General features: G+C 38.1%; 2 protein-coding genes, 1 long non-coding RNA gene and 1 pseudogene across 15 annotated transcripts in view; 3 read left to right on the forward strand and 1 right to left on the reverse strand.

Moving 5' to 3' along the window:
• LOC126591067 (putative disease resistance protein RGA3) overlaps positions 1-24,549 on the forward strand; it is a 72,523-nt gene that overhangs the window by 18,924 nt on the left and 29,050 nt on the right. The window contains exons 9-11 of one of the 10 annotated variants that reach the window (XR_007612249.1): positions 10,720-11,079; positions 12,155-12,553; positions 12,658-13,040. Coding sequence is in view for 4 of the 10 variants with exons in the window: in XM_050256625.1 (XP_050112582.1) it covers positions 10,720-11,065 (346 nt within the window). In the remaining 6 variants the exon portion in view is untranslated. Of the gene's footprint in view, positions 1-10,719; positions 11,080-11,171; positions 11,437-12,154; positions 13,041-21,399; positions 21,504-22,596; positions 22,731-22,824; positions 23,029-23,061; positions 23,930-24,549 lie in introns of those variants that run through there. The other 9 variants (XR_007612250.1, XR_007612248.1, XR_007612245.1 and 6 more) reach the window with 9 other exon arrangements.
• Positions 1-24,549, reverse strand: part of LOC126591075 (uncharacterized) — a 48,994-nt gene that overhangs the window by 3,036 nt on the left and 21,409 nt on the right. Inside the window, exon 2 of one of the 2 annotated variants that reach the window (XR_007612252.1) lies at positions 22,287-22,410. This is a non-coding gene — a long non-coding RNA (uncharacterized LOC126591075). The remainder of the gene's footprint in view (positions 1-22,286; positions 22,411-24,549) is intronic. The other variant, XR_007612251.1, reaches the window with a different exon arrangement.
• On the forward strand, positions 412-1,546 carry LOC126591069 (uncharacterized; annotated as a pseudogene).
• The window catches only part of LOC126591073 (protein NOI4-like), a 42,882-nt gene continuing 31,953 nt past the window's right edge, over positions 13,621-24,549 (forward strand). The window contains exon 1 of one of the 3 annotated variants that reach the window (XM_050256633.1): positions 13,621-13,716. In XM_050256633.1, the coding sequence (XP_050112590.1) occupies positions 13,711-13,716 (6 nt within the window). In that variant the 5' untranslated portion in view covers positions 13,621-13,710. Of the gene's footprint in view, positions 13,717-22,580; positions 22,730-23,825; positions 23,929-24,549 lie in introns of those variants that run through there. The other 2 variants (XM_050256629.1, XM_050256634.1) reach the window with 2 other exon arrangements.

Below are 24,549 nucleotides of genomic sequence, written 5' to 3' on the forward strand. Positions count from 1 at the left end.
ATATTTGAAAAATAAAAGAGCACAAGATGATTCGGCTGTTTTATCTGGATTATTCCATGCAAGTGGAATTGGCATACATTAACTCGGGTTCTGTCTCCTTTTAGACAGATGTAGCCTAATAGGAATATTTGTTTGTTTTATTGTGAATAATTGAAAGAACCAATGGCCCTGGAAATATTTGCTTTTGTCAATTGATCATTGTGTGACCTTTTCGTTTTTTCTATGCGTTTTCTGTACCTGCTGCGTTTCCAATAGTAGACTAATAGAATGAATAACTGGAGGTGATTATTTCTGCTGCCAAAATCTAATATGCTTAAATTCCTCACTCTTTGCGGATGATTTGATTTGGTTTGATTTCCTGATGCACAGAAAAAATGGTTTTGCTGCATTCATCAACCACCGGCAGAGTTTTGACAATGTTGTTCTCCTAAGTGCTTCGATGGAGGAGCACGATGTTCTGTAACTGGCTCCACTATATTTCCTCACTTAATCTATGTCTATGAAATTGGCAGCTAGGGAAGTGAAGTTTGAAGCAATGGTTAGCAGTTTGCCTAAGGAAATCGTACATGATATCCTTTTGAGACTACCTCCTAAAGCTTTGATCAGATGCACCTCGGTGTCCAAGCCTTGGAACTCCATGATAAAAAGTCCAAGCTTTATTCGCACCCACCTCAGCCTTACCATCGATTTTAACCAGTTTGGCACCCACCAACTCCTTCTGCATTGTGTTCGTGGAGACAATCCAGTGGAGCAGAATTACTATTTGCATTATGATAACCATGCTTTTGATGAGTACTGCAAGCTAGAGTATCCAAGTGTTCCCAAGCGCAATAGATTTCTTCGTGTGGTCGGAATGCGAGGATCCGAATGCTTTTTATGAGGCTTATTCACTTGCTAGAGGCTTGTGGAGTAGTCCTCGTTCTTTTGATCCCGTTTGTAAAGTTTTTTATTCTTGCAAATTTCAGGCTTTTGTGAACGGGGCAGTTCATTGGCTGGCATGGCGCTGCTTGAACGATGGTCGTTATCAAAATTTCATTTTAGCAATTGATGTGGACGGTGAGTTATTTTGCGAGATAAGGGTGCTAAAGAGTTTCAGACAGGATGAACCATTAGATTATCACTTGTCTGTTTCAGGTGATGGAAACTCCATTGCTATGTTCACGACGACGCGTGGTCGTAATTGTCCTGAGGATTTTCTTGACATATGGGTGATGAAAGAGTATGGCATCGAGGATTCATGGGCCAAACTGATAACTCTCCACCGTATCCGGAAACAAGGGTGCCCTACAAGCCCTTATGTTTTAGGAACAGTGGTGAAGTGGTGTCCTGACTTTATCACTTGTTCTAGAAAAAAACGTCGCATGTACTGGGATTTTCTCCGGGATGCCTTGTGATATTCTGACATTGCTGGATTCTTGTTAGAGATGAACATTTTTCCTTCTGTTTGTCTGTTAATTTACAGACCTAGAAGAAGTTGCTTATCACATGTTGCCAATGTTCATGGATATATACAGTTATATTAATTTCCTTGAAATTTCTTGTGACATTTTTTTAGCTCTAATAAGATTTATCTCTCGTCACAAGACTTTTACAATAACTTGTGCTCCTATGGTCTACCAAAATAATAATATTACAGTAGAGACTAGTAGTCTATTATTAATTGTGTGTTCAACTTAAAGCAGCGAGAAAAATGTGTACCTTTTTCTTTTCTTTTTTTTCAAAGAATTTTTTATCTTCTTCCTCCCTTCCTCTGACCCTTGCATGCAGGTTTGGCAGTAAAGTAAGAGTTTCCGCGCAATTAAAATAATGGCAAACTAGTCTTTCGGTTTTGCACGAAGATAGGATAATTTATACTAAATTATTTTTTTGTCTTTTATTAAAGAATCATTTAAAAAAAAAAGTTTTTAAGTGTTTGGGATCTTTTAAATACCAATTTCAATACAGCTATTAGTTCAAGTAACATAATTTTTAGTTTAGGTACCAATGAAAAAATCAACTAAAATAATTCTATAAATATTATAATTCAAAATAATTATATGATTGCCGTGTTTTCCGACCAGCCAACTGTATTCGCAACCACCTCACCCTTACAATCAATCTTAATAACCAGGTTTCGACTAACCTCCTTGTACTGCATTGTAAACGCATACATGAGCCAAGGGAGGAGCATTACTATTTTTGCATTATGATAAATAACCATGATTTTGATGGGTAATGTAGACTATAATTTCCAATCATTCCGAAGGGAGAATGGTTCAATATGACCTATAGACTACAAGAACTCAAATTCCTTTTTTGTTATCTTCTGTAAACCATTCATTAGCGCTCTCGACAGGCAGTGACCATATTTGAGGAATGACTAGACGCATGTTGGGGCGCCATCATGACTTCATGGGTGAACAATACAATTTCGCGTTTAAGTTTCTCTTCACATACATCGTGTTAACTTTGTTTTTCTAGTTTCCTAGCATGTTCCAGTTCGTGCATTTTCAGTTTTTGGATAGTGGAAAGGTCAAGTTGGTAGCAAATTGACACGGCGAAGACGTAAGTCTAAAATTCATTGTCACTAATTCAATTTACCAAGCTTAATTGGTCTCTCTTAACCTACAAAATTGTCATAATAAACTAGTAATTTCACTTCATGAAAATCTTGCTCAATGTTGTTTGACTTGTTTCCCTTCCTAAACATCGAGATGTTCGTTAATTATATGCTAATAAGTTCATCTTCAAATGGATCATAAATTAATATAGCTATGTGACTAATTAAGTAGTATAACTCCAAAATGGTAAAGCATAATCCATGATAATTTTGGTAAATCTGGTGTCGGCAGGATCATGTTCATCTTATTCGTGTTATGTGGCTCAGGTTGTTTAAGAGTCTTTTACTATTTTAAATTGATTCTCTATATTATCTACAATGGCCTACAAAAAACTGAACCAAACACCCCCACAAAAGGGAAGGGGTCCTCTTCAGATCCCTTCGACCTAATTATCCTCATCAAATAATCCGTGTCCTTAAAATTTGATTCAACAACTAAAAACATGGGCCTACTTTAATAACTTTAATCGTTGAATCAGATTTCAAGAACCTTAATAAAGAAGATTAGGTAGAAGGATATCAGGAAATGATCCCTTTCGATCACAAAATAATATAATCGGTGTTGAAAGGAATGTAGCTCAGTTGTTTACCAGCAGTCACTCGTAACGTTTGGTTCCCCCCAAAATCGGTGTTGAAATGATCCCTTTCTCTCACACTCTTTTTTTTTACTTCTCACATACCTCTTGTTAACTTCTGTCATTTGATCTACTTCAATTTATCCGATCCAAAGGTCAAAAATTAAAAAGGTGTGTGAGAGGTAAAAATAAGTGTATAAATATCACACCCTTTACTAAATCCTAAATTGTACAACTCCTTCAAATATATCAAGGACGAATATGGTTTCTTCTACAAACCATCCAGTAGAGCTCTTAGCATGCAATGACCATATTTAGGGAATGACTAGACACATGTTGGGGCATTATCATGACATCATGGGTTAACAATACAATTTGTGTTTAAGTCTCTCTTCACATACATTACGTTAACTTAGTTTTTCTACTTTCTTAGCATGTTCGGGTTCGTGCATTTTCACCTTTTGGGTAGTGGAAAGGTCAAGTTGTTGGGAGACTTATGAGTAAAAACCAAATTCACACGGCAAGACATAAATCTAAAATTACTTGTCACTAATTCAATTCCACCGAGTTTAATTCTTCTCTCTTAATCTTCAAAATTAACATAATAAGCTAGTAAATTTCACTTCATGAAAATCTTGCTCAATGTTGTTTGACTTGTTTCCTTTCTTTAACAGCTAGATGTCCATTAATTATATGCTAATAAAACTTGCTCTTCATCTTCAATTGATCTAATATAGCTCTGTGACTAATTAAGTAGTATAACTACAAGATGGTAAACAATAATCCATGGTAACTTTTTGCAGGATTATTTTCTACTTCTTTGTGTTGTGTGGCTCAGGCTGTTTGAGAGTCTCAACATTATCTACCATGGCCTATAAAATTGAACCAATCACCATCTCAAAATAAAATAATCGGTATTGCAAGGAAATGCAACTCGGTTGTTTACGAGCAATCACTCTTCCACCCTGAGTTGCGTGTTTGGTTCCTCATCTCCCAAAATCGTTCGTATAAAGGAAAAGAAAAGTATAACCGTGTGGGACATAGGAGATAAGAAAGCAATTAAAAAGATAAAACAGCATGATCATGACCCCACAAAAAAATAAAGAGAAAGTAAAAAGAGGAAGACTTGCTGTGGTCTTTCAACACCTAATCCTCATTGCAAATTGAAGAGCTCTAAAGTGGTCTGGATCTGTTGATTTTCATAATCTATGGAAAACAAGTCCCTTTATCTTCATCATCATCTGAAAACTTGAACGCAGTAAGTTCCTCTTGCAACTATATATGCGGAATCCATTATTTATAAATTAATTATTTCATTTTTCTTCAAGATTGTATGCTTAATTAATTATTTCATCGATAACCAGCTATATAATTTGTTCAGTTTTCAGCCTTAATTATTCCATCATTCAGTTTGGATTTATTGATCATCAGTGCAAACAAGCGCCCTCATGACCTGACAGACTTCCATGAAACTGCTTCTTGCTACAGATCTTGTCCAATATCCGTGCAGATTTCGAGTCTTGAAACGTAGGATTGCAAGGTAATCCCAAAACTGCCCCATTTTATTTGTTCAACATGTTAAAATTTAAGAAAAATGATGCATTGCTTACTAGCATGATTTTTTCAATCTTGAGTTTTTATGGTGTGTTTTATTGTGCCTTATCATTGAGTAATATTATGGTGTACGTGTTTTTCTTTTGACAAACGATAACGTTAGTCGGTTAAATTGTTAGTCCCGTACTGGAACACCAACCAGGTTACCCAAAAAATGATTCACACACCCATCTTTATTCTATAACTTAATTCCATGCTTGTCCCTCGATACTCGTGAGCGAAAGGGAGGGTCCAAGCGGATATGAAAATGATCTATTACTCCAAAGTCTACTTCATATGGCCAATTATTAGGTGTGTGATCCTCATCATCAACTATACTTTTTATAAGGAATATCATTCATAACCCAGCTATAAGCATGCCGATATCGTTGAAAGCATTAAAACAATGAAAAATATGAAGTCTTACCCAGTGGCAGATCGAAGATTTTAATATCGGTGGTCCTAATATAAAGGCCCTAAAAAATATTAAGCGAAAAATAATATTGAAAATTAAATGCTAGACTACAATTTTTCATTCATAATTTTTGTACAAACAACATTACAAGCTACAAAGTACAAAGACTTATTTGTCAACGATGAGGTATGCGTAATATCGTTCCATACTTCTAATTTCTACACATATCAATTACTCAAAACAAAAAAAAAACATATTAATTGATGAAGCTAAAAGAAAAAAAATACCTATAATTATTATGAATTTAACATTCTACATGATCAAAAAATCATAATAGTTAAAACAATACCTATAATTATTATGAATTTAACATTCTACATGATTAATTTAGACTAAAAATAAAAATCTCAGTTAAATTTAGAAACGAGGGGATTAAGTGGTGGTGAAGAAAGGACAGCAGAATGGTAGGTTATGTCGGTGGTGTGGACCGTGTGATCAATCTGATCGTGGTCTGTGGAGACTGGAGAGGAGACTGGTATTGTGCTGATGGTCTTCGGTTGGGACAAGGATTGTCTGCCCTTCCACTTCCGGTGTCCTTCCGTGTCCTCCTGTTTTGTGTGGTCACAGTTAAGCCAAGTTAACATTTTATATTGTTTTTTTATAGAGATAATAAGACAAAAATGAATAGTAATATAAAATGTTGACGTGACTTAACCGTGACCATACAAATAAGAGGGCACGAGAGGGCATTGGAAGTGGGAGGGTAGACAATCCTTGTCCCTTCGGTTGAGTGGGGTGGGGTTTTCAAGCTACGCATCAAAACACACCGTTTTACTTAAATGACTTGACTCCTTTAAAAAGAAAAAAAAGAAAAAAAAGAAAAAAAAAAACTTCTTCTCTCCGTCTCGGTTGCAGAATACCAGAAGACCCACCAGAAGTCAGAACACGGTGCGGCCCCACTCTTCTTCTCCTCCACCACACTTGGTGGTCCACGGAGGTCCTTGCAGCCACTTGTTCGGGCTTCCGGATGGTCCCAAGACCACCCAAGTCTCTTAGTAGATGGTATTACCTCATGTGAAGCTTCCGAAACAACTTTGATATATTTTTCTCAAATTATTATGATTGGTTGAAATTTATTTTTTTTATTTCCAGCCACGTTAATTAAGGATGAATCATTTTATCTCTTATTTAAGAATATTTGTTAAAAACAAATGTAAAAATATTTGTTCCTTGATCCTAACCTATTTTGTATATATTAGGAAAAAGAACATTTCCATAAAACGTAACAGGACTGCATACCTGACGGGACAGTTATGGTGTAGGCAACTTGATTTGAATCCACCCCATTGCCATCCCTAGCCATTCCTAAATTGTCACCTCTAGATATGCTTTGCTAGGAGTCCATTAATTGATTACTTCACTTTTACTATAAATTTGTATGTGATTGCGCAGGCATCAATAATTACTTCTCATCATTTTAATTTGTGCAGTTGTGACTATTTCTGAGCCTCAACAGATCAAGCTTCCAAATTTCCAAGGAACTAGTCTTTGGTTGTTACTCTTCCCTTCGTTGAGTTCTGCACCTCAATATTGCTCAAGAACGTTTCCCTATTTCTTTGATTTCTTGGAGTGCCCTTCACTCTTAACATGGCACTGGGAGAGGTTTTTCTTGCGGCGTTTCTAAAGGTGCTGCTCAACAGGTTGACCTCCCGCGAGATTCTCAACTACCTTGGAAACTTCCGGGGCGTTAGAAAGAAGCTGGACAAGTGGAGGGCCGTGTTAACTGCAATAGGAGGGGTGCTCAGCGACGCCGAGGAAAAACAACTCACTGAGGATGCTGTGAAACTGTGGCTCGATGATCTCAGAGACCTGGCTTATGATGTCGAAGACATGTTGGACAAATTTTCCACCCAAATGTTGAAGCGCATGATAGAGGGACGTGATCAAGCCCGCACAAGCAACAAGGTGCGGACCTCACTTTTCAAAATTAAATTCAATTGGGATATGAACTCCGAAATGAAGAAGATTACGGAACGGTTGCAAGACATATCTGAACGGAAAGAGAAGTTTGGCTTGAAAGATACTGGGACGTCTGGGACGTCTGCTAAGGAATCGCGAAGTCTACCAAGTTCAGACGTGTTAGATGAAAAGCTTGTTGTTGGAAGGGATGGTGACAAAGGGGAGATTATTGAATTGTTGTCAAGAAAATACGAGCATGAAGGTGCTGTCAATTTTGGTGTAGTTGCCATAGTTGGCATGCCCGGAGTTGGGAAGACGACACTTGCTCAACTTGTATTCAACCACAAAGATGATGCCATGAAGGAGTTTGAGCCTAAGGTGTGGGTATCTGTGTCTGATGACTTCAATGTGGTGCGAGTGACAAAGGCAATTCTTGAATCCATCACATCCCGACCCGTTCAAATGGAAGAGTTTAGTACAATTCAGCATTATTTGAGTGAGCAATTAAGAGGAAAAAAGTTTTTAATCGTGTTAGATGATATCTGGAACAAAGGCGACTATGATCTACACGATCTCTGGACAAGACTTCGATCCCCTTTTGGTGTCGGAGCAGGAGGAAGCAAGATAACTGTGACAACCCGTGATGTGAACGTTGCAAAGATTATGGGAGCCGCTGGAGTTTATAATTTGGAGTGTATGGCAGTTAATGATTGTTTGGAAATATTTGAGCGACATGCATTCCGGGAAGTTAATAGTGGAAAACCAGTAAATTATGAGTTAATTCGGACAAAAATTGTTGAAAAATGTTATGGATTACCATTAGCTGCGAGGACTCTCGGTGGTCTTTTACGTTGCAAAGAAACAGATGAGTGGCGAGAAATATTGGACAACAAACTATGGAATCTCGCAGATAACAGTAGCCTTCTCCCTGTACTACAGTTGAGCTATCACCATCTTCCATCACATTTGAAGAGGTGTTTTGCCTATTGCTCAATACTTCCAAATGACTACGAATTTGGGGAGAAGCAACTCACCCTTTTGTGGATGGCAGAGGGTTTGATTCAACAAAAACCTGGCGACAATAAACAAATGGAGGATTTGGGCCGCGACTACTTTCGAGAGCTATTAGCAAGGTCGCTGTTTCAAAAATCAAGCAAAAACAATTCACGATATGTAATGCATGACCTCGTTAATGATTTAGCACAATGGGCAGCAGGAGAAATATGTTTTAGGTTGGAAGATAAGCAAGGTGATAACTTGCAAAGCAATTGCTTTCAAAGGGCTCGCCATTTGTCTTTCATTGCTGGTGAATGTGATGGAGTTATGAGATTTGATGCCCTTCCAAAAGTTGAGCGTTTGCGAACATTCCTGCCACTTTCGCTTTCAGATTCCAAAGGATGGTTCCAATTTTTGTCTCGTAAGGTTACTTTTGAGTTATTACCACAGTCGCAATACTTACGAGTGCTCTCTTTTAATGGCTACAAAATAACTGAGCTGCCAAAGTCAATCAGTGATTTGAGGTTGTTACAGTATCTTGACCTTTCCTACACATTGATAACCAGTTTGCCTAAATCAACAAGTACTCTTTACAACTTGCAAACATTGATATTGGAAGGTTCTAAATTGAAGTCATTGCCCGCAAACATGAGTAATCTAATTAATTTGCGCCATCTCAACAACTCACGTGTATCTTCGCTGGAAGGAATGCCTCCAAAACTAGGTAGATTAGAGAATCTCCAATCTTTGCCCAATTTTGTGGTGAGTGGTGGAAGTGATCAATCAGGGATAAGAGAGATAGGGCCCCTGTCACATCTCCGAGGGACATTGTGCATCTCAAGATTGGAGAATGTGACTGATGTCGAGGATGCTTGGAGGGCCAACTTAAAATGCAAGGAGAGGCTTGATTCATTGGTTCTAGAATGGTCTCATTCAAGCGACACAAGAGAAATGGAATCTGCTGTGCTTGACATGTTAGAGCCTCATAGAAAGATCAAGGAGCTCACCATCAAGAGTTATGCCGGCAAGGAATTTTCATCATGGGTTGGAGGTCCTTTGTTCTCTAATATGGTGCTTGTGCGCTTAGAGGAATGTAACAATTGTTTATCGTTGCCACCTCTTGGACAATTGCCTCATCTCAAAGAACTTTATATTAGAGGAATGAATGCAGTGGAAAGTGTTGGTGCTGAGTTTTATGGCGAGTGTATCTTGCCTTTTCCGCTGTTAGAGATTCTTGAGTTTATGGATATGCAGCATTGGAAGGTGTGGCTTCCTTTCCAAATGGATCACGAAAGTGGTGTTTTCCCTTGCCTGAAAAGGCTTTCAATCAAAGAATGTTCTAAGTTGGAAGGTAAGCTGCCGGAGAACCTCAATTTGTTAGCCGAACTTGAAATTGTTAAATGTAAGGAATTGGTGGTTTCGATTGCCAACTACAAACAACTTCGTCAAATAAATGTTGCCGGTTGTAAAGTGTTTGTACATACAAATGCTAAGGTTGAGTTTGAGTTATTAGAGTCTTTGTGCCTTTCAAACATTTCGGAGGTGATGTCTCTAGAAACAGGGGAATTGTTCAGGAAGGGATTAAGCAAGGTTAGAGATTTAAAGATCAGTGGATGTGAGAAGTTGATGTCTTCATTGAAGAATGAGGCAAGATTATTGCAGCGGTTGACTTGTCTTGACCGTTTGGAAATTGAAGATAACTCTTGTCTAGTTGAAGAATTGGGAGAAGAAGCAGAGGAGTTGCTGCAATTGCAAATATTGGAGTGCAAGCTTGAATTTCTGGAGTTAAACAATTGCGAAAATCTTTTGAAGCTACCAAAAGGATTAAATAAGCTGTCGTCTCTTCAAGAGCTTCGCATACACGAATGTTCAAGTCTAGTTTCTTTTCCAGATGTTGGTCTGCCACCTTCTCTTAAAGACATTGAGATTAGAGAGTGCCATTCATTGATATATTTTGCAAAATTCCAGATTCCCCAAAATCTCAGAAGAATAGAGATAAGAAAGTGCAAAAGTTTGAAATCACTAGTAGATGAGGAGGCTGTTGGTTCTTCTTGGTCGTCTTCTTCTCATAGTTGTCTTGAGTACTTGAGTATCAAAGGATGTGAATCTCTGACGTCGTTATCATTGAGTGGCCAGCTTCCCAGGACACTTAAACACCTTGAGATAGAGAATTGTGATCGACTGGAGCTAATCGCAGGGGACGGGTTCTTCCGCGACAACACTAATGATTGTCTTGAAGATATTAAGATCAAGAACTGCCAAAATCTGAAATCCTTACCTGATGGCTTATGCCACCTCAGCAATCTTCAAATGCTAACCATTCGAGAATGTGGAAGTCTTGTTTTTATCCCGAGATTGAGTGGGGGGAGAAGTGCCTCTAACCTGAGAGAGATCTATATCAAAGATTGCGAGAAATTGGAAGCGTTGCCCGAAGACATACACAATCTCAACTCTCTTGAGGAATTGAGGATCGACTACCGTGAAGGTTTGACTTTTCCTCCCAATCTCACGTTTCTTGAAATTAAGAAGGTCAAGAGATGTAAGTCATTGTGGGAGTTGGAGTGGGGGTTGCACAGACTCACCTCTCTTAGATTCTTATGGATCAATGGAAAAGACCCGGATACGGTGTCGTTTCCGCCCGAAATGGTACGGATGGAGACGCTCTTCCCCAAATCTCTCACTGGACTCGTCATAGAAGGATTCCCGAATCTGAAGAAAATGAGCAGCAAGGGCTTTCAATTCCTCACCTCCCTTCAAACTCTGGGACTTCTGCATTGTCAAAAGCTAGCATCCATTCCAGAGGAGGGTCTGCCTCCACTTACGAAACTTCTCATCATAAGGTGTCCTGTGCTAAAAAAGAGATGTCAACCAGGAAAAGGATGCTACTGGCACAAAATATCCCACATCCCTTCCATACAAATGTTTTGAAGCTGATGGTCCAGGTATCATCTCTCGAGGAATGTTTTAATAATAATAATAATATTATTATTATTATTATTAATCATCTTTATTCTTTTTCTTCTTTTTTTGGGTAATTAATCATCTTTATTCTTGTAAAGTAAAGTAATCCACATGTTTTGGTTTGGGTCAAGGTTTTGGGGGTTGAAGAGTGGCTGCTTTGGGAGGTCTTCAATTGTCAACAGCCTAGATATTTCTCAGCCAACGTTTCTTCTCCTGGATTCCTATATTTGCTTTTTTTTTTCTTTTTTTTTTCTTTTGGTGAACGATTGCTATGTTTGCTTGGTCCCTTTTCACTGATTTTTATTATAACTTTATAAATACGCTACTCTTTCTCCTAAGTTTGGAGTTTTTCCCATTCAGTTTTCTCTCAGCAAGATTTTAACCAGGCCACTTTAACCTAATCTTTTATTTTATTTTAATAAATTTTGACTTATGAGCTAGTAATGCATTTTATTCAATGCATCGAGAATAAGCAATCAACAGAGAAATGGAAATGTAAAGAGCTCGTTGCTCAAGTGGGTGGGTACAAGAGTGATTTTACCCTTGGCCGTTTGTTATGCACTTGCTAGAGGCTTGTGGAACGATGACCACTAAATGACTTCCTTTACTATAACTTGTCTTCCTGAAAGTAGAAAATACGTGCCAACGAATTTTGGTGAATCAAATCCTTATACCAAGCCTTCATCACTTATTCAAAAAATGCATTATTCATCTAATTGATATGTGATAAATTGGCGACAATTATGCATTTTAACCGAGTTCTAAGGAAAATTGAAGATAGTAATACATCAGTACTAAAACGTGAATTTGTGAAAAACTGGTTAGATTTTATTCATTGATTTTATGTGGAATAGTGATTGTGCAATTTTCCATTTTTTATTTGACTCTCAATTTTATTCAAAACTCACAAACCACGTCGGGGCTGACGCCGACTTAACGGCGATATGAAGGGTATTAGCAGGTTGTTCCCCATATGAGAAAATGATTGAAAAATAAGATTTTTTTTTTATTTGTTGGTTACCATGTATTAATTTTTTTTTTTGGGATTTTGTGTAGAGAGTGCTCTGTGGAAACAGCAATGCAAGGGCAGGATCTGCTCGGTAGCACTCAAACAGGGGTTTGTTTTTCAAATCGCGTTCATTAGTTAGATTATTAATGTGCTTTGGTAGGGTTTTCAATATGATTTTCTATTTTCTCTTTTTCTTTTTTTGGTCTTTGAACTATCTATGTGATTTATGTTTGATTATAAAGAAAAATTAATAAAACAAAGAGATGCAGCACATGGCTGCAAGTGATAAGTCAGAGTCTTTGTTTTAAATCACTGTACTACTTTTGTAGTGTATGCATGTGTAAGCGAAATTCAAATTGTAATACAGGATCTTAGGGCTGCAAAATGGTGTACAAAAATGCACACGAGTTGGAATTGTGAAACCAAGTCAACTCTCACTTAGAAGTGTAAGTACTAGGAGGTCATCCTTGAGCGACCTGGCACGAGGAATTTAACCAACATGGTTGGATTTCTGAACTTCATTATATTTTCATGTATTTTTCTTATGTAGCATGCGACTATCTGGGGATCGAAACACGTCCTTTTTTCTGAATTTTTCAGGGCATGAAAATTCCAGTTCGGGCGGTACCCCCATTTCAAGGCAAATGAGACCATTCGACGATGGTAACCCAAAGGCTTTCTTTGTTGTTTTTCCTTAATGGGTTAACGATTCCTTGCTTTTACTGAGTTTTTGGCTATGTGTAGTTTGTATTTCTGAGCTTCAAGGCACATTTGCCCAGTACATATAATTGTATTCGTAATTTAGTATTCAGCACCGCTTGCCAATTTATTGCATGAAAATTTTGAATATTTTTTTGGAAAACATATGGTAAACCAATGGATAATATGTTTACCTGATTATCTATTTGTGTGTATAAAATATTTTTTTGGAAATATGGTTATCTTTTCTGGTCTAGAAGGGGATTTACAATGCAATGTCAAAAAGAGTTTTTGAGTTTTAGTTTACTGGAAATGTAATGGAATATGTGTTTATATTTATATGAGTTTGATAGTTATATTTATATGAGTTTTAGTTTACTGGATATGTGATGGAATATGTTCCTTTTTAGAAGCCTTGATCAGAGCATTGCTCTGTGACAATTGTGATTGATCTTGATAGGGAACATTTTGGCATGGTTGAGAGGTAGCTTTTATGTTATACGTATAACATGGTTTTGCAACCCATCGCGCGGGCTCAAATGCTAGTCAATACTAAAATGTGAATGTGTGAAAAACTGGTTCGATTTTATTCATGAATTTTATGCAGTATAGTGATTGTGCAATTTTCCATTTTTTATTTGACTCTCAATTTTATTCCAAACGCACAAACCACGTCAGGGCTGACGCCGACTTAACGGCAATACGAATTATCCTTCCGTTCCCGTCAGCAAAATAACGCCGTTCATCCCGAAACAAAAACCGTCAAAGCCTCATATTCTTTCCCAGATTTCACAATGCAATTATAGGCCTATTTCTGGCCCAACGTCTCTCCCTGTTTCTCTGCTTTCCGAGTCATTTGATTTTCCCGGAAAATAAAAAAGTTCTTTCCTTTTTGATCGAATTCATGTCGGTACGTAATCTCTTTCTTCAATCCGAATATAAATTCTTAATCTTTGTATGGCTTTATTTGTTTTTTGTTTAAATTTACTCTTTGGGATGCTTATTTGCTGGATTTCTGATTGGATTGAGCTCTAATTCATTTTGAATTATTCGTTAATTTTTATTGACTTGATTGTAATTCTCTCAGATGCATTGGTTTTATATTAATTTCTTAGAACCATTTGCGAACTCACGCAAGGTTGAGACCAGGTCAGAATTGTTCTCCTAAGTGCTCCGGTGGAGGAGCACGGTGTTCTGTAACTGGCTCCACTATATTTCCTCACTCACTGTATGTCTATGAAATTGGCAACCGGGGAAGTGAAGTTTGAAGCAATGGTTAGCAGTTTGCCTAAGGAAATCGTACGTGATATCCTTTTGAGACTACCTCCTAAAGCTTTGATCTGATGCACCTCGGTGTCCAAGCCTTGGAACTCCATGATAAAAAATCCCAGCTTTATTCGCACCCACCTCAGCTGTACCATCTATTTTAACCAGTTTGGCACCCACCACCTCCTTCTGCAATGTGTTCGTGGAGACAATCCAGTGGAGCAGAATTACTATTTGCATTATGATAACCATGCTTTTGATGAGTACTGCAAGCTAGAATATCCAAGTGTTCCCAAGCGCAATAGATTTCTTCGTGTGTTTGGAATGCAAGGATCCGAATACTTTTTATGAGGTTTATTCACTTGCTAGAGGATTGTGGAGTAGTCCTCGTTCTTCTGATCCCGTTTGTAAAGGTTTTGATTCTCGCAAATTTCAGGCTTTTGTGAACGGAGCTGTTCATTGGCAGGCATGGCGCCGCTTGAACAATGGCCTCTGTAGTGTTTGATAATCATCTGATTAGGCTTTCATTTCAGTATAGGACAGAAAAGAGGAAAGTCGATATCACCAAACCAGTATTAAGAAACATATCGAACCTTAATTGAAGCAGAGAGAGGTTGTGGGAAGATTGTTGAGTGAATATTCATATGCAACAAAAAGCAAAGGCTTTTTATTCAAAATGGTTCTTGAGATTTGCATCATCCGTAAGTTTGGTCATTGAGATTTAAAATCAATAGAAATAGTCCATGAGATTGTCCATCATTCATGATTTTGGTCCTTCAGCTGAAGCTTTTGGCCGGAAGTTTGGACAATTTTCAAAGCTTGGTAACTCAATCGTTTCTTAACCAAATTCGACCCGTAATATATCAAAATGAAGATAGAAAACTGTAGAATAAGATTATATCATTTGGAAGCCTAATGGTTGCCGGAGATGGTCAGAAAATAGCCTCAAAAGTGACTGGTCCGAGGGAAAACTGGAAAACTCGCCGGAAACTGAGTAAATTTTAAACGTTCATAACTTCTTCAATACTCAACGGAATTAAGTGATTCAAAAACAAAAATCATACTTCTCAACAAGAAGAAAAGAATGGTACCTTTTTCAATAGCTAAATCTCCGTGGTTTGTCCGGAAAACCACTCGAAAATTGCTGACTCGTTTTTCAACAGCCACTTTCGAGCCGTTTTCCGGCCAAACTACGGCGAGTTAGCCGTTGAAAATGTACCATTCTCTTCTTCTCGTTAAGAAGTATGATTTTCATTTTTGAATCACTTGATTTCGTTAAGTATTGAAGAAGTTATGAACGTTTAAAGTTTACCCAGTTTTCGGCGATTTTCCAGCAAGTTTTTCAGTTTTCCCTCAGACCAGTCAACTTTGAGGCTATTTTCTGACCATCTCCAGCAATCATTGGGCTTCCAAATAGATATAATCTTATTCTACACTTTCCTATATTCATTTTGATATATTATAGGTCGAATTTGGTTAAGAAACGATTGAGTTACGAAGCTTTGAAAATTGCCCAAACTTCCGGGCAAAAGCTTCAGCGAAATGACCAAAATCATGGATGGTGAACAATCTTAGGGACTACTTCTATTGATTTTAAATCTCAGAGACCAAACTTATGGATGATGAAAATCTCATGAACCATTTTGAATAAAAAGCCAAAAGGAAATTAAGAAGTTGGTTCCTTTATGTCGGTTTCTTTTTGGTTTATATGGAATTGGCTTTTATGTATTTTGCGGAATTGGTTCACTTTAGCACTACTAATTTTATTTGTTCACTTTAAAACTACTGATTTTATTGCTGGGAGAATGATTAGTGTAAAGACACAAGTTACTTGTCATAAGTCTAAAATTACTTGTCACTGATTTAGTTCCACCAAGCTTAATTCGTCTCACTTAATCTTAAAAATTAACATAATAAGCTAGTACTTTCACTTTATGAGAATCTTGCTCTCGTTTCCTTCAACATTTAGATGTCCATTAATTATAAAGAAAACCAACGAAAAGTTAAAAAAAAAAACTTTAGTTGTAATGAAAAATGCCTGGATTAGGCAGGTTGGAGCTCTCACCCCTGGCCATGTACGAGGCATTTTGGATAGGCAACTTTTAGTTTCCCTTGGAATATCGCCTAACTCCTGTAAAGCTCCTTCTATTGTCCCTGTTCTTTGGCTCCCCCCTCCTTTTTCTTGGGTTAAAGTGAATACTGATGGCCTTGCTAAAGGTAATCCGGGTCCTGCGGCCTGTGGCGGGGTTTTTCGTGACTCTACAGGTTATTTTCTTGGTGGTTTCTCCCTAAGCTTGGGCCATCGTACTTCTTTCTATGCGGAGCTCCATGCTGTCATCCTTGCTATCGAATTGGCCCACGCGCGAGGCTGGAAAAATTTATGGCTTGAAAGCGACTCTTCTAGTGTAATATCATGTTTTGCTTCTGGATCTTTCTCTCCCCCTTGGTCTCTCCAGACACGCTGGAATAATTGCACTCTCCATTTGCAGAACATGGTCTTTCGTTGCTCTCATATTTTTCGAGAAGGGAATGTTGTTGCTGACAAATTAGCCAATTTAGGGCTTCTATCATCTTCTCTTGTTTGGCATTCCACTCCCCCTATAGAGATCCTTCCTCCCTTGCACTCAGATTTCTTGGGCATGCCAACCTACAGGTTTGTCTCCTCTTCTTGATGTGTGTTCTCCTTTCTTTTCCTAACCTTTTCGGATTCCCTTTTGTTTTGCAGCTTGTCTTGCAGGTTTTACCTTTTAGGTTTATAGAGGGGTTTGGGCTTATGTCCGCCCAGTCTTTTCCTTGTATTTTCTTTTCCAAGAGGGGTACGGTCTATGTCCCCCCCTCTTTTGTATTTTATAGAGGGGTTTGGGCTTATGTCCGCCCAGTCTTTTCCTTGTACTTTCTTTTCCAAGAGGGGTACGGTCTATGTCCCCCCCTCTTTTGTATTTCCTTTCTCAAAAGGGGTAAGGTGCATGTCCCCCCCTTTTTTGTATTTCTTTTCTCTTGTTCTATGAGGGGTTAGGTTTATGTCCCCCCCTGTCTAGGTGTATCTTCTTTTTTCTTATCAATAAATTTCCCTCGTACCGCCGAGGTTCTCCAAAAAAAAAAAAAAAAAAAAAAAAAAAAAAAATAATATCATGGAAATGTACAAATGTGGTTTTTAAGTTAACAGTACCGGGAGTGTTTCGTTAAAACTCCCTTAATTATATGCTAATAAAACTTGTTCTTCATCTTCAAATTGATCATAATCAATTATGGCTCTGTGAGTAATTAAGTAGTATAACTACAAGATGGTAAAGCATAATACATGGTAACTTCGGTAAATCTGGTGACGGTAGGAGCATTTTTTTCTCCTTTTGTGTTGTGTGGCTCAAGTTGTTTCAGTGTCTTTTACCGTTTTAAATTGATTGTCTCTACATTACCTACAATGGCCTATAAAGAATTGAACCAATCACCCTCACAAAATAATATAATCAGCGTTGCAATTGTTTACGAGTCACCTTTCCACCCAAAGTTTCATGTTTGGTTCGCCATCTCCAAAATTGATCGTATAAAGGAACAAAGAAATTGTAACAATGATCTATCAACTAAAAATTCATAATTATTGGTCTCTTAACTCTTTAAAACGTGCAGTTATAATCATTTTCGTCAACATCATCATAACTTATGTCAAAACAAGTCATGTTGAAAGAAACATTGTTAAAATTGTGTTAAAGTTAAGAGACCGTTGCTCTAATTGGGTTAAAATTGAGAAACCATTTCTATAATTTTCTCATTTAGTTTTCCATATTCGATTCTTGATTCGGCCTCATGTGCGTGGCGCGTGATTCATTTTGACGGAAATTTTAGTGGTGTTGATGAAAAAGACTATAGCTGCATATTTTAAAAAGTTAAAAAAATAATGATCATGAATTTTTAATTAAGAGATCATTATTTTCTTTTGGTTAAAGAGAGGAAAAAGAGGAATCTAACTTTCCTTTTGGGCAGAAAGAAGAAGACTTCGTGATAGTCTTTCAACACCTAATTATCGCAGCAACAACCAGCTATATAATTTGTGCACTTTTTGTAAAACCCCACCCCCAAATTATTGTAATTTTTTTTTTCTCTAAAAAGTTTGTGAAGTTTGCATTTTAGTCCCCATCCATTTACCCTACCGGAACACTTTTCAAAAATCCTCACCTATCACTGCCTGCCACGTGTAAGTCTTCTCAACTCACTCCCCCTATCTCTATTCTTTCCCGTACACTCTCTCCCTCAGCACTCACTCTCTTCTCTCAGGTCAACTCTCTCTCTCTCTCTCTCTCTCTCTCTCTTTTTTTTTGGTCAATACTCTCTCTCTCTCTTTCTCTCTCTCTCTCTCGGACTTTCACCCGGATCGAACCCACACACACCCACGCAGTGGCGGATCCACAGTGGGGTCATTGGGGTCGCACGACCCCTTGGAAGCCATGGAAGCAACCTTAGAGACCCCTTGGAGATGGTGGGACGACCCCTGGTGCGACCCCGTTGGTTTTCTGGGCAGGTTGGACGAAGAGGACGAAGAAGACGAAGGCGCTGTGGCGCCAGTTTGATTTTAAAAAAAACCTGGGCAAAACGACGTCGTTTTGGCCCAGGAATTTTTTTTAAATGACCTGGCCAAAACGACGTCGTTTTGGGCCAGGTTTAAACAAAAAAAAAATGCCCAGCGTGTCCTGGGCAGGTCTGAACAAAAAAATAAATACCAAGCGTGTCCTTTCAGCCTTATTTTGCACAGAGACAGAGCCTAACCCGAATCCAAAACCCCCAAATTTCTTTTGTTTTCTCCTCCTCCAACCCTAAGTTCCAAACTCAATCCCCCCCCTCCAAACCCTCAACTCCATCTCCTCCCAGCTTTGCTCTTTGTATTTGCTCATTGTTATTGTGAAATTTCACAATCCAAGTAAGTTCTAAACCCTATGTATGATATATTTAATTTAATTGAAATCCAATTCATATTTATTTTGATTATGTTGATGGTTTGTTTATATTGTGAGTATTTATTTTGAATATTTTGTATATGTAGAATATATTTAATTTAATTGAAATTCAATTCATATTTATTTTGATTATATTGATGATTTGTTTATATTGTGAGTTTTTTCATTTTAACACCAATTATTTTGTTAAAAATTATTAAAAAAATTTATTATTGTTCCATGCACAGATTAATTCAACACTGCACCAAACGCCCGACTAATGGAGTTAGTACTATCCGACGACTATTTATCTTATCCGACTGAAATAGTCAGTACAGTCCGAAGTACCAAACGAGGCTAAAAAAAATTTTCGCGCTGCGCGCGCTATGACCCCACAAGCATTATTTCCTGCATCCGCCACTGCACCCACGCACACCCAAAGTGGCACCCCGGCAACACCACCACCACCCTCACGCTCATCCTCTTGAGGATCTCCCCTCCCTCTTCCCCGTCTCAGTGAAGCTCGGTGAAGCCCAGAAACGCAGGAGATCTCCGGCGAACCCCCTTGACTCTCGAGCGAAAATCCGGCCACTTCCCCGCTACCACTCGTCGTGAAACAGGTACCAATCTCTTCCTCTCACTTCTACCTTCGTTTTGGCATTTAAATCGTAGACTAGGGTGCAGTCGACCGGAGCTAGGAAGCTCCGGCCTCCTTTTCCCGGCGATAAACAAACCCAGGCCCTTCGGGCAGTGACCCAACTTCGGGCCTTTGGCCCGCTATAACCTAAACCCAACCCTTGTAACTACACAGGCCTTCGGGCCAAGTCACACGGGCCGTTGGCCCAATACTTGGGCCGGGCCCTAAGCCCAATCTCCTCAACTCTCTAAACCCTTATTTATTTGTACAACATGTTAAAATTTAAGAAAAATAATGTATACTAATATATGATTTTTGCAATCATATATAGTATGTTTTATTGTGCTTTATTATTTAAAGAGTAATGCTAGAAAAATAACATATTTATATTATATTAATGTATCATCTTATATAGTAAGTGAAGGACACAATTAGCATTCAGTGTGATAGATTCATAAATTGACGTGACATGTATACCTTACTTACCACATTAGATGGTACATAAATGTGAAGTAAAAATATAAATATGTGGTATTCCTAACATTTTCTTATTAAGGAATGTTATGTGGTGTGCTTTATTGTGCTTTATACATACAATATCAAGTTTATTTTTTATTTTTTATTGGAACATACAATATCAACTTATTAGATTATTTGATAGTACTATCTTAGGGACCGTATATCTGGCGAGACGGTTATGATCTGAATCCGTCCCGTTGCCATCTCTAGTCCCAAATTGTCACCTCTAGAAATGCTTACTAGGAGTCCATTAATTGATTATTTCACTTTTACCATAAATTTGTATATGATTGCGCAGGCATCAATAATTACTTCTCATCATTTTAACTAGTCTTTGACTGTTGATCTTCCCTTCGTTGAGTCTGTATTTGTTGATCACAAGCAGAGTTAGATTTGAACTTCTATGTAAGTTCTTATTATTCAAACTGAATAATACATTAGTTGTTTTTCATTTTATTTGAACCACTTTTTATTCATTTGTTTCTTCACTTAATTTGTACAGTTGTGCACCTCAATATTGCTCAAGAGCGGTTCGGTCTTTCTTTGATTGCTTGGAGTAATCCTCGCTCTTAATATGGCACTGGGCGAGGTTTTTCTTGGGGCGTTTCTACAGTTGCTGCTCGACAGGTTGACCCCTCGCGAGATTCTTGAGTACTTTGGAAACTTCCGGGGAGTAGGACAGAAGCTGGAGAAGTGGAGGACCACGTTGTCTACAATCGGAGCGGTGCTGAGCGACGCTGAGGAAAGGCAACTGACTGAAGGTGGTGTGAAACTGTGGCTGCATGATCTCAGAGACCTGGCTTATGATATCAAAGACATGTTGGACAAATTTGCCATTCAAATGTTGAAGCGCATGATAGAGGGACGTGATCAAGGCAGCACAAGCAGGAAGGTACGGAGATCATTTTATAAAGTTAAATTGAGTTTTCCGCTGTTAGAGATTCTCAGAGACCTGGCGAGTGTATCTTGCCTTTTCCGCTGTTAGAGATTCTCGAGTTTCTGGATAAGCAACATTGGAAGGTGTGGCTTCCTTTCCAACTGGATCACGGAAGTGGTTGTTTCCCTTGCCTGAAAAGGCTTTCAATCAAAGAATGTTCTAAGTTGGAAGGTAAGCTGCCAGAGAAGCTCGATTTGTTAGCCGAACTTGAAATTGTAAAATGTGAGGAATTGGTGGTTTCAATTGCCAACTACAAATAACTTCGTCAATTAAACATTGACAGTTGTAAAGTGTTGAAACATACAGATGCTAAGGTTGAGTTTGAGTTATTAGAGTACTTGTGCCTTTCAAACATTTCGGAGGTGATGTCTCTGGAAACAGGGGAATTGTTCAGGAAGGGATTAAGCAAGGTTACATATTTGAAGATCAGTGGATGTGAGAAGCTGATGTCTTCATTCAAGAATGAGGCAAGATTATTGCAGCAGTTGACTTCTCTTGGCCGTTTGGAAATTGAAGGCAACTCTCGTCTAGTTGAAGAATTGGGAGAAGAAGCAGAGGAGTTGCTGCAATTGCAAATATTGGAGTGCAAGCTTAAATTTCTGGAGTTAAACAAGTGCGAAAATCTTGTGAAGCTACCAAAAGGATTAAATCAGCTGTCGTCTCTTCAAGAGCTTTGCATACACGAATGTTCAAGTCTAGTTTCTTTTCCAGATGTTGGTCTGCCACCTTCTCTTAAAAATATCAAGATTAGAAAGTGCGATTCGTTGATATATTTTGCAAAATTCCAGATTCCCCAAAATCTCAAAATAATAGATATTGGAGATTGCAAAAGTTTGAAATCACTAGTAGATGAGGAGGAATGTGAACGACTGGGTTTAATAGCACCGAACGGGTTCTTCAGCGACAACACCAATCACTGCCTTGAATGTATTGACATGTTCGGTTGCCAAAATCTGAAATCCTTACCGGATGGCTTATGCCACCTCAGCAATCTTCAAGAGCTAGATATTCGAGAATGTGGAAGTCTTGTTTCCATCCTGAGACTGAGTGGGGGGAGAAGACCCTCCAACCTGATACAGATCCATATCGAAAATTGCGAGAAATTTGAGGCGTTGCCCGAAGACATGCACAATCTTAACTCTCTTGAGACTTTGAGCATCGACTACCGTGAAGGTTTGATTTTTCCTCCCAACCTAACATCACTTGTAATTTGGAAGGTCAAGAGCTGTAAGTCATTGTGGGAGTTGGAGTGAGGGTTGCACAGACTCACCTCTCTCACAATCAATGGTAAAGACCCGGATACGGTGTCGTTTCCACCTAACATGGTCCGGATGGAGACGCTCCTCCCCAAATCTCTCACTCGACTAGTAATTAATGACTTTCCTAATCTGAAGAAACTGAGCAGCGAGGGCTTTCAATTCCTCACCTCCCTTCAATATCTGGGACTTTGGAATTGTCCAAAGCTAGCATCCATTCCAGAGGAGGGTCTGCCTCCTTCACTAGAGGAACTTTGGATCTATGGGTGTCCAGTGCTAAAAGAGAGATGTCAACCAGGAAAAGGACGCTACTGGCACAAAATATCCCACATTCCTTACATACGGATAGATGATAAGGTGATTTGAAGCAGATGGTCCAGGTATCATCTCTCGAGGAATGTTTTAATATTATTATTATTATTATTAATCATCTTTATTCTTGTAAAGTAGTCCACAATATTTGGCTTGGGTCAAGGTTTTGGGGGTTGAGCAGTGGCTGCTTTGGGAGGCCTTCAATTGGCGACAACTTGGATATTTCTCGGCCAACATTTCTTCTCCCATATTCCTATATTTGTTTTTTTTTTCTTTTCTTTTTTTGGGTTAACGATTGCTATGTTTGCTTTGTCCCCTTTCACTGATTTGTATTATAACTTTATAAATGTGCTACCCTTTCTCCTAAGTTTGGAGTTTTTCCCATTCAGTTTTTTCCCAGCAAGATTTTAACCAGGCCACTTAAACCTAATCTTTTATTTTATTTTAGCAATTTTTGACATATGAGCTAGTATTGCATTTTATTTAATGCATCGAGAATAAGCAATCAACAAAGAAATGGAAATGCAAGGGGCTCGTTGCTCAAGTTGTGTTGTCTCTCTCAAGTTGTGTTGTCTCTCTAGTCTCTAAATGATGATTGGATTCTTGAAAAGTTGCGTTAGTTTCGGTATATTGACTTGACCACTTTTTGATGTGTGAATTAGTTTCCCGATGTGGAATGATGACCACTAAATGACTTCTTTTACTACAACTTGTCTTCGTGAAAGTAGAAAATATGTGCCAACGAATTTTGGTCAATCAAATCCTTATACCAAGCTTTTGTCACTTATTCAAAAAGTGTACTATTCATCTAATTGACCTGTGATAAATTAGTGATGATTATGCGTTTTACCTGAGTTCTAAGGAAAATTGAGGTTAGTAATACATCAGTACTAAAACGTGAATTTGTGAAATGCTGGTTCGATTTTATTCATGGATTTTATGTAGGATAGCGATTTTGCAATTTTCCATTTTTTATTTGACTCTCAATTTTATTCCAAATGCACAAACCACGTCAGGTAAGTCGACTTAACGGCGATACGAATCATCTTTCTGTTTCCGTCAGCAAAATAACACCGTTCATCCCGAAACAAAAACCGTTAAAGCCTTCCCCAGATTTCACAATGCAATTATAGGCCCATTTCTGGCCCAACGTCTCTCTCTCTCTCTCTCTCTCTCTCTCTCTCTCTCTCTGTCTCTCTGCTTTCCGAGTCATTTCATTTTCCCGGAAAATAAAAAAGTTCTTTCCTTTTTGATCAAATTCATGTCGGTACGTAGTCTCTTTCTTCAATCCGAATATAAATTCTTAATCTTTGTATGGCTTTATTTGTTTTTTATTTAAATTTAATCTTTGCGATGCTTATTTGCTGGATTTCTGATTGGATTGAGCTCTATCTCATTTAGATTTATTCGTTAATTTGTATTGACTTGATTGTAATTCTCTCAGATGCATTGGTTTATATTAATTTCTTCGCAAAATTCATGTTTTTAGTTTTAATTTTTATGTTTTTATCATTATTAAAGTAAATACATATACTTGATGCAAAATTTGGATTCTTCAAAGAAGCAGATTATAGTTTTTCAGGTTGATTTATGGTTTTGTTTAATTAGGAATATAGTGAAGATGAGAATGAACAGAAAAGGGTTCGTGAGAAAATAACAAGTTTTCTTTGTGTTTATTGCAAAATTAGTAAGTTGAAATTTTTGAGAGTATATTGCTTCTTGGAGCGGGTATTGTTTTGAGAGTGTGAATCTCATGTCGGGAGTTGAAGTGTTACGTAAATAGTTTGAATGATCTCGGGCGTCTCCACCCGTTGCCAATTGGTTTCGGGTTGGATGCTCGAATTGTAATAGAATAAAAGGTATAGTTGGTTTTTTATTATCTTTCATT

The sequence above is a fragment of the Malus sylvestris genome, chromosome 11 (assembly GCF_916048215.2).
Source record: "Malus sylvestris chromosome 11, drMalSylv7.2, whole genome shotgun sequence".
In the NCBI taxonomy this organism is placed as follows: Eukaryota; Viridiplantae; Streptophyta; class Magnoliopsida; order Rosales; family Rosaceae; genus Malus; species Malus sylvestris.